The sequence below is a fragment of the Myotis brandtii genome, unplaced genomic scaffold (genome assembly GCF_000412655.1).
Source record: "Myotis brandtii unplaced genomic scaffold, ASM41265v1 scaffold1347, whole genome shotgun sequence".
Lineage (NCBI taxonomy): Eukaryota > Metazoa > Chordata > Mammalia > Chiroptera > Vespertilionidae > Myotis > Myotis brandtii.
Genome location: NW_005354788.1, coordinates 167295 through 177241, shown reverse-complemented (window position 1 = coordinate 177241; position 9947 = coordinate 167295). Strand labels below are relative to the sequence as shown.

General features: G+C 36.7%; 2 protein-coding genes and 1 pseudogene across 2 annotated transcripts in view; 2 read left to right on the top strand and 1 right to left on the bottom strand.

Moving 5' to 3' along the window:
- Positions 1 to 242: 242 nt before the first annotated feature.
- On the top strand, positions 243 to 1496 carry LOC102255446 (protein FAM46D-like). Its single transcript, XM_014534973.1, is given in 3 exon segments — positions 243 to 914; positions 916 to 1051; positions 1054 to 1496. Coding segments are annotated over 3 exon segments (1143 nt in total). The 5' UTR covers positions 243 to 350.
- Positions 1497 to 6431: 4935 nt separating this feature from the next.
- The window catches only part of ZNF2 (zinc finger protein 2), a 49098-nt gene continuing 45582 nt past the window's right edge, over positions 6432 to 9947 (bottom strand). Inside the window, exon 6 of the mRNA XM_005860481.2 lies at positions 6432 to 6798. Within this exon, the coding sequence (XP_005860543.2) occupies positions 6794 to 6798 (5 nt within the window). The 3' untranslated portion in view covers positions 6432 to 6793. The remainder of the gene's footprint in view (positions 6799 to 9947) is intronic.
- Positions 7774 to 9947, top strand: part of LOC102255141 — a 4813-nt pseudogene continuing 2639 nt past the window's right edge.

The following is a 9947-nucleotide window of genomic DNA, read 5'->3' as shown; positions in this document are numbered from 1 at the left end:
CATGAGCACAATTTATAACACCAAATATAATTGTTATAGTATTTACATGAATAAAGATTGAGAAAGGCCGCCATTTTACATAAAAATAATTATAATTCTAACAAATTCATGAGAATGTCTGTTTGCATACACCAATGAATCTAATAATTTTGACTTAGTCAAAGTGATTTTATTTCACTTACATATTTAATCACAATTGATAATTTACTTCCTAGTATTAGTTTGATTTATGTTGAGGGTAAGTCTATTTTTAACTTTTTTAAAACTTTGGGTATAACACTGATTTCAAGATGCTAATATTTCTTCTCAATATTTTGCTTGCTTTCTAGTTGACTTACTAACACTACACAATGTCTGAAATTGGAGTCAGCAATCTCACTTGGGGTCAAGTTATAATACTGGACCAAGTGCTAGATGAAGTAATTCCAATTCATGGAAGGGGAAATTTCCCCACACTGGAGGTAAAACCAAAGTGTATTATTCGTGTTGTGAAAGATCAACTGATAGAGCAAGGAATTATTGTTAACGATACCCGACTGAATGGTTCCACTGCAAGTTACATACTTGCAAGCCACAATGGAATCAGCTATAAGGATCTGGATGTTATTTTTCTTGTTGAACTATCAAATAATCAAGAATTCCAGGTTGTTAAGGATGCAGTTCTAGGTTGTCTACTTGAATTTTTACCACAAGGTGTAAAGAAGGAACAGATCACCCTAAAGACCATGAAAGAGGCATACGTGCAGAAGATGGTCCAAGTTTGCAATAAGCACGATCGTTGGAGTCTCATGTCTCTTTCAAATGACACTGGGAAGAATGTAGAGCTAAAGTTTGTGAATTCGCTCAGACGACAGTTTGAGTTCAGTGTAGATTCCTTTCAAATTCTTTTGGATTCCCTGTTAGACTTCTACAGTGGAAAAAAAAGCTAAGCTCACCCAAGAATCTTATCCTGTTGTGGAAGTTGAAAGCATGTATGGAGCGTTCCAAGAAGCAATAACACATTTGCAATGCAAGCTTATATCTATCAGAAAACCTGAAGAGATTAGAGGCGGTGCCTTCTGAAGTACAGCAACTTGCTGGTTCACGACTTCAAGCCAGCTTGTGAAGCGGAAATCACATCCCTGGAACATTGCATATGTTCTAGATTTTTCATTGATTTTCCTGATATAGTAGAACAGCAAAAGAAGATTGCATCGTACCTCCACAGCCATTTCACAGATGAAGAAAAGAGCAAGTATGACTACCTTATGACCTTGCGTAGAGTTATAAATGAAAGCACCGTTTGCCTCGTGGCTAATAAACGAATGCAGACAATCAATATGATCACCCTAATGACTTTGAAAGTACTAGGAGAACAGAATATTCTACCCAATACAGACAATGTGACTTGCTTTTATCACCCTGCTCCATACTTTGCTTCTGAGGGAAGGTGCCCTTCTTACTATGCAATACCAGGACAACCACTGCACTTTCATGTGCCGAATGGTATGGTTTAAAACATATACAACAGAAACTTTGCTATAATTAAATAGCTCTTAAAAGCAAGTTTCCAAATTCTATAAAACTTAAGATCTATTTTTATTCTTATAGTTACTATTTCCATTAATTATAACTTAAACATTATAGTAAATAAAATATCATCTGTGAACCACTTCAAATTACTTTTAAATATTATTGTTCAGCTATAATACTTTTCAAATGTGGTGGACACTTAAAATGATTTTAAAATCTTACTACTATGACTTTCAAATTTGCTGTGAAAAATGCATTAGAGATGCTTGCATATTTGATTAAAGTATAAACGAACATACTCATGGTTCAAAATCCAGAGGTAAAGACAAATGCCAACATCCTGTCAATTCCTCTGTTACACTCACTTCATTTTTTTCTACTTAACATTACTGTCAATGGATTTTCAATATTAAACAGAAATGGCTAATTTCAGAGACAACAGATGTAGAAGACATTAAAACCTGGACTTTGCAATCATTTACTTTGTTTCTCAATTAAATTAGGTTAAATACAAAATCCTACTAAAGTTCAAAGGGACACTGAAAAAAGATACTGGAAAACACTGGGCATTAGTAATTTATCAACTATCAAGTAAGTTAATTTGTGGATCTGAAGAATAGTATCATCCAACTGTATACCATTAATGTGACCAGTTATGCAGGTTTCTTCATTTCTTTCCCCCAAATATGTTGAGAAGAATGAAAATGATCAACTCTGGCCCTAACTGGTTTGGCTCAATGAATAGAGCTCCAGCTGTGGACTGGAGGGCCCCAGGTTTGATTCAGGTCAAGGACACGTGCCCCAGTAGCAGGCTCAGTCCCCAGTGGGGGGCGTGCAGGAGGCAGCTGATCAGTGATTCTCTCTCATCATTGATGTTTCTATCTCTCTCTCTCTCTCCCCCCTTTCCTCTCTGAAATCAATTAAAAAAAAATTTTTTTTAAAGAAAGAAAATGATTAACTCTGGCCCTGGCCAGTTTGGGTCAGTGGTTACAGCGTCAGCCCATAGACCAAAGGGTTGTGGGTTTGATTCCAGTCAAGGGCACGTACCTGGGTTGCAGGTTCGATCCCTTGCCCAGTCGGGGTACGTATGGGAGGCAACCAATTGATGTATGTTTCATATCAATCTCTCTCTCTCTCTCTCTCTCTCTCTCTACTTCCTCCCTCCCTTCCACTCTCTCGAAAATCAATGGAAAAAATATCCACAGGTAAGGATTAACAAAAAGAAAAAGAAAATGACCAAATCTGAATGTGAAAGTTTATCACTATCTGTTGAAAAGAGACTTTAAATGCGAAAAGCAGGCAGAGGTTTTTAATCATGGCATTTATCATTTTTATGACCTACCTGAGGAGCATCCTAATATATCTGGAGACATTCAGTGTTAATAAGTAAAAATACCTTTAATGTAACTAAATGTTGCTTGTTCTTTTCCACTTTGCTCTTACCAAGTATCCGTTTCTAACATGCCACTCAAGTGCCTCCTATGTGAATTTTTCTATAACACTAATTTACTCAACAATCGCATTTGTTCATCAGGTATCTGAATATCTACTCAGTACATCTAATATACCACTATCAGATCTACCAGTGGGAGTATAATGAAAAAAGTAATCCATGACAAATATTACCTGGTCTGACATGATAGCTGTCCTGAATGAATAGAGTAAGGCCATCAGAAAACTTCAATATTTTTACTTGCTTCTGATTTTTTTATGAGTTTCCATGTCAGTTTTCACTAATCATTCCAAGTTTTTTCATCACAACATGACCCAGCAGGCATATTCTGAGAATTTGTCACTTACAGACTGTGCTTCATCTGCCTTCTCTGTATTACAGTATTGGACACTAGAAGTATACCAAATATGACATTTTCAAATAACCAATGTTTTTCAGATGCTTTATATCATAGCACCACGGGCTATCAGTATTTTTTAAAGAATTATATTTAAAATGTATGTATATACACATATGTATCAGTCACACATGCTAAGGCTTTAAAATATGGATTCATCTTCTTGCTTGGACAAATAAAGAATTAATAAATGCTCTATTAAAGAGAAAAATCAGTAATCTATCAACATAATGTATTGGCTAAAAATGACTGATCATTCCTGTCCTAAGTACACTCATTATTGTTCAGTTTGTAAGAGTGCTTGTACCTAAAACTGAAGGAGTAGATGTTAACAAAAACAAAAAAAAAATCCAAAAGATATAGAAAAAGCAAAGAAGAAAAGAACTATGATAGTGATGAGTTACAGATAAAGGTCCAGTACTTGAAGAGCAGCATTTTATGCTGAATTAGCACAACTCTGAAGCTTTTGGAAACATCTTATTCCTATGTGCACCCTTAGCTTCCTTTGGTCCTATTGAGAATTTGAACTCCTTCCCTATGGTATTCTCCTAAACTTTCAATCCTGCTGGGAGAAGAATGGCTTGCTTCCTCCAAAATTTCATGCGTCTGTTTTCATTATAGTAAAAAGGCTTACCATTGGCATGCAAGATTTTCTCCAGAGGGACTCCACACCTGCTGAATAGGAATGGTGTCACTGAAGAGGCTTATCTCACGGCTTTCTTTATGCAAATACTGTCCCTAAGCTAGGCTATTCTTTCCTCCCAACCAGCATAAACAAAACTTTTATATAGAGAACTAGAGGCCCAGTACACGAAATTTGTGCACGGCTGCTACCATTGGCATGCAAGATTTTCTCCAGAGGGACTCCACACCTGCTGAATAGGAATGGTGTCACTGAAGAGGCTTATCTCACGGCTTTCTTTATGCAAATACTGTCCCTAAGCTAGGCTATTCTTTCCTCCCAACCAGCATAAACAAAACTTTTATATAGAGAACTAGAGGCCCAGTACACGAAATCTGTGCACTGCTGGGTCCCTAGCGGCTGCCGGCTGCCGGCCAGGTACTCCCTCCCTTCCCCCGGCCGGCCCCACCCCCTGGTCGAACTCCCAAACAACTCCCAGTCAAGGGGACAATTTGCATACTATGCTTTTATTATATAGGGTGTGGCTTCAATCCCAGACTGAAAAGTAATCACTTTTCAAAAATATTTTTAAAAATAAAAACTGGTATTAACAGCCATTGGCACTGAAAGTTTCTGTTTTAAGAGTTTTCTTTTTACACATGTTCATGTCCCTCCAGTAAAATTAGTTAGCCCAGACATACATTAGTGGATATTTGAATAAAGGGGATTGAAAATGATGTTCTTTACACCGTACGCGAAACCTCTTTGAACAAAAGGATTTCTACATACATTGTTTTTTTTTTTTTTAAAAGCACTTTATTTAACAAAAAAGAAAAAAGAAAAACATGGGGGTAGGGGGAATATACATTGTTTTATGGTGTCGGGAGTTTTGTTAGAGTAGCTTTGAGACTTAGTATCAGAAGCCTTCAAAAAGCACTGGCTGCTTAGGCCGTGAGCTGCTGATAACCACTGTCTTACTGCAGCTCCTCCAGATTTATTTCATGTGAAAATGTGAAATGATTTCAGTCAGTATCAGCTAGTAAGAAAATTATACATTTTTTGTTTGTTTGTGTGGGCTTTTGTTTGTTTGTTTTTTGAGAGAGAAAGAGAGAGAGAGAGATCGGCTGCCTCCCATACATGCCCCAACCGGGCATCAAACCTGCAACCTGGATATGTGCACTGACCTGGAATTAAACCCGCGACCCTTTGGTGCACAGTGCACAGGAGAATGCTCCAACCAGCTGAGCCACACTGGCCAGGGCTATAACAGCTTTTAAGGTTAAATATCTACTTTTAAAAGCACCTAAATACATCTTTAAAGCGAGAGGCATCATTTTCTTCTAGGTAAATAGTATATAACCTGAAACAGAAATCATGCCATGGAGGTTATCTGCTTTAGAAATGTAGAGGACTATATTTCCCATGTAGAGGACTGTCAATAGATTTATAGGAAATTCAGTGCCTGTTTTTACTACGGCAAGGAGAGCGCCTCTGTAGAAGGGGCAAACGAACTGGAATCCTGACAATTTACAAAAAGGGGATCAGGTAATTCATTTTCCTAAAAAGCAAGTTTGTAATCCCTTCTCTTTTTCTGTTACCTTTTCCTCGTTTACTAAAATGATACCTCTCTGTGTTCACAGTGATAAAGCACAAGAAAGAAATGACATCTCGGGGCAATTTATTATGGCTTATATCACCCAAAGACAAAATGACACTTTTCCAAGTTTAGTTTCTAGTTAAGGAAGAGTCTGGAAGTGTCAGAAGTATTGACTCAGATAGAATTGTGATCACAGATGACCCCTTTCTAGAGAATAAAGCTTTCGTGTGTGCATTGCACAGAATCCCGCTGTAGGACCTCTGATTTCTCAAGGTTTCTCTGAACTAGGATGCACTAATAACACTTTAATAAAGACCATGATTCTAGAGATAAACCTTAACTTTTCAGTTCTTTAAGAACCCTGAAAATCTAGGCAACTAAATGTGAAATTACATGACTTACTGTTTCACTCAGAGTTCAGATTGATGTAAATTATAAACTAACTTTTTATGAAAATAGTCAAAATTATTTTTAAGCGTTGTTATGTGCTTTTGTATAATCCTTGAAAAATTGTTAAAGTTAGATAAGAAGTTGCATTTTAGTTTCGATTAGTATATAAAAATTACAAGTCAAACCAATTAAACTTAAAAAAAACAAAAGCTATATATAAATTTAGATTTCACACATAACATTATATGTCAAAGTATACAAACTTACAAAAATTTTAAAGTCCTATAGAATTAATACTACACTAAAATATAAAACTACTAATAGAATATTTACCTTTGTTAATTATAATATAGTATTACATTTATTGAAAAATTTCAGTATATTTCATGTATTTGCTCAAAAATACCCTGAAATAACCTGTTGGATTATCTGACATTTTCAGATCTCAATCCATTCTGATTGCATGATATTGTTCTATGGCTATTTTTAAAATTTATCTTTAAGTTACTTAAGTTCCCAGTTCACAAATGACCAATGATAAAACGTAAGGTGACATAGCCAAGTCTTAAATGACCTTTAAATAAAGGTATTCTGCTGTTTTAAAGCAAATCCCATGTATGTGAACAACATGCCTGCTTTATGTCCAATCGCTGTTAGAAATTTAATTGGAAAGTAAATTCATTTTGACAGCTTGTGGCTACTTGTTTCATCTCATAGGCCCTGTTTAGATTGACTGAAATCAGTGTTAGAACTTCCTCCGAGTTTGAAAAGCATTCTAGAAAATTCTTTCTTTAAAGGTCTTCTGTATGTTAAATGAAAGTCTCAACCTGCAAAGCAAAGAATTAAGGCAATTATTCAAATAATTCCACCAGAAACATGTCACTAAGTAATGAACAAGGAAAAGTGAACCTAACTTATTTATGGTCCAAGTCACTGATCATGTGTATAGGCCAGACCAAATATAATTATTGGATATGATAAAAGTGATATAATACCATTTCATCAGAGGTAAGATAATTAATCCAATAAAAATAAATTTAGTTAGAAGATCTAAACTCAAAGCTTAGCAAACAAATTAAAACCATAAGTCTTTATCTTGAAGATGTGTCTCAAGTTTTAGTTCATTCAAATCCAATTGTTTAAGCACTAAGAAAATATCAGCAAAAGGAATTATAGTCACTGAGTGGGATGTGAAATAGAAACATCCAAATGTAGTTAACCCAGCACCCAGTAAAATTGCTGATATGATTTCCTACACTAAGTAAACAGACTTACATGTTAACATTAAACAATTCAGCCTTCTAGGAAAACTATGAATATAAATATAGCTTTCTAAATATTTAGGTGGATTTTTTTAGCCTTATAGTTTATATCTCCAGTTTTAATCTTTTACTGGGAAAAGTTTGAAGTGTTCTTAAGAATTTGCTGTTTTTTGTAAATGAAAACTTTAAGTATCTAAGAGGTGATTGAAATGTCAAGAGTTGAATGAAAGGTGTATATTTGCTTTAATGTTGACTCTATGTTAAATCAGGTTAATTTTTCCCCATGTTATTGCTCATTATATAGTCCTGAGACATGTATGTACTATTTTGGAAAATGTATTTTATTATTGACAAAAATTAATGTTATATGAACAGTATGGCAACTATTTTCAAATGGATGATAATTGCACTCTTATTCATCTAACAGCTCTTGTACCTATTTCATTTGCTTTGTCTCATGCTTTTGTGCACTATGTGGAAAAAGCACCACAGAGATTCTGTTGTTAGATTAAATAAGTTTTTAAAATATCACTGTGAAACATGCAGCATCATGCCAACTGCAAAATGGGTAAATACCTATTGTTTAAAATACCGCCAAATGAATTGTTTGCAGTGTGTTCAAAAAGTACTTATAAAGGAACTTTACCCTGGAATTTGTGCAGAATGCCATTGATAATCAATGAGAAGGGACTGACTTTCAGTACAATATGGCTCTATATAAATGACTTTTACCATTTATAATAGATTAACCAACAGAAAACCCTATTCACATAGCCTAATGGTATATTTTCTCTACATAATGTAAATTATCAGATTACTAAAGCTTAAAGTAAGATAGATGATTACCATAAAAAAAATGAACCACTGACACAATGAAGATAGTTTTTAACCCTATAATGTGCAAGGATAAATTGTGCCTTGTCTGGTACTTTAAACTTTAGCAGAAAACATAGATACTATCCACTGAAAAAAATAGCCAACTTTAAATTTATTCACAAATGGTAAATATAAGCCAAAGCTTTCCTGTTTTTGTCCCACAATGTTTTCCTTATAATGTGCCAGTTAAATCACAGGTAATATTTAAAAATAAAAAGGTGTTGGTGAGTCCAAGATGGCGGCAGATTAGGTGGAAGCTACCCTGACCTCCTAGGACCAAACTGGAATTACAACTGAAATATAGAAAACCATCCTGAATAACCATCTGAAGACGAGCTGGAAAGAAGCCTTAGAGGTGTTTCATCTTGAAGGGCGTTTGCTGGTTTCTTTCTGAAAGAGCTGCATTTAATACCAGCCTTTGCAGGTGACACTCATCATGATCTCCCTTACCAAACTGATCACCACTGGGCCTGGTTGCAAAGAATAATTCAGAAAGAATATTCCAGTAGAATCTGCAGACGTCTCATGATTATTTCTGGTCTTACATTTCTCATCGTTCATAACCTGATGGCCATTTATCACAGATACTGGGAGTCACAAGATGTCGTCACGATCCAACTAGAATTACTGAGGTGTCTCATTAACAAGGATCAAATTCGTGCCTCACAAAAGGAGAAACGGAAGGACACCAAGTCAGGATGATCTTAAATTAAACCTGGACACCTTTGGGCTTTGGGGCCTTTTTAAAGTCTAGAGCATTTTTAAACAGAAATAAATTTCTGCTTCACAAACTTGGTCTGCTTTTGGATGCTCTTATTGTTCCCTATTGCCTCTGTGAAAATTCTTCCTGCTTTCAAATTCACGTCATCTGGTCCTGGCAGGGTAGCTGAGTTAGTTAGAGCATAGTCTTGCTACACCAAGGTTAGGAAGAAAGAAAGAAAGAAAGAAAGAAAGAAAGAAAGAAAGAAAGAAAGAAAGAAAGAAAGAAAGAAAGAAAGAAAGAAAGAAAGAAAGGAAGGAAGGAAGGAAGGAAGGAAGGAAGGAGAAAGGAATGAAGGAGAAAGGAAAGAAGGAGAAAGACGCCTTATAACCAACTACTTAAATAGGAGGCCACATCCAGACTGATAGGAAGTGTGGAGGCATGAGAGGGCTGGCGGGGCTCCCACAGTCAGCAGCTGAAGTTCCGGAGGGATATCTTAGCTGCAGGGGGTTCCCCCTGAGAAGTCTGGGGTCTAAACCCCAAACTAGGTTTCCCAGCCCAGAGCACCATGCTACTGGAAACATGTCTGGCCCTGAGTGTATGCCTAGGGCCAGCAGTAGTGTGGGGGTTTTATTTCGTACAGGAAAAGTTTCACAACATGAGTCCAAGTGAGTTTTAGAGGACGTTTATAAAAGCTGGGGACAGGGACACATGGAAGGGCTGGGGAAATGAGCCCAGGCTGGTCTGCGTTGGCTCACTAAGAAGTCAGAGAAAGGGGGCCAGGGGACAGGTTCAGGGGGTTTGCCCAGGATGAACTGCCACTGCCCATTGCTGCCCTGGTTGCAAGCCTTGTAGGGTCCCTTAGAGGTTAGGAGATGTACCTCTGTAAGGAAAGAAGGAGGGGGGGAGGGTGCAGGCATGCTCCTGGGAGGGAGAGTGTGAGTCGGGACTTTCTCATTTTGAGGGATTTTTAAAGGCTGGGTGTTTAGGGGAGGTCTTAGGACATCAATACAGTGGGGCCTTGACTTACAAGTGTCCCGACTAACGAGTTTTTCGAGATATGAGCCGTCTCTCGGCCGATTTTTTGCTTTGAGTTGCGAGCTAAAATTCGGGTTACGAGCCAGCTTCAGATACCCCA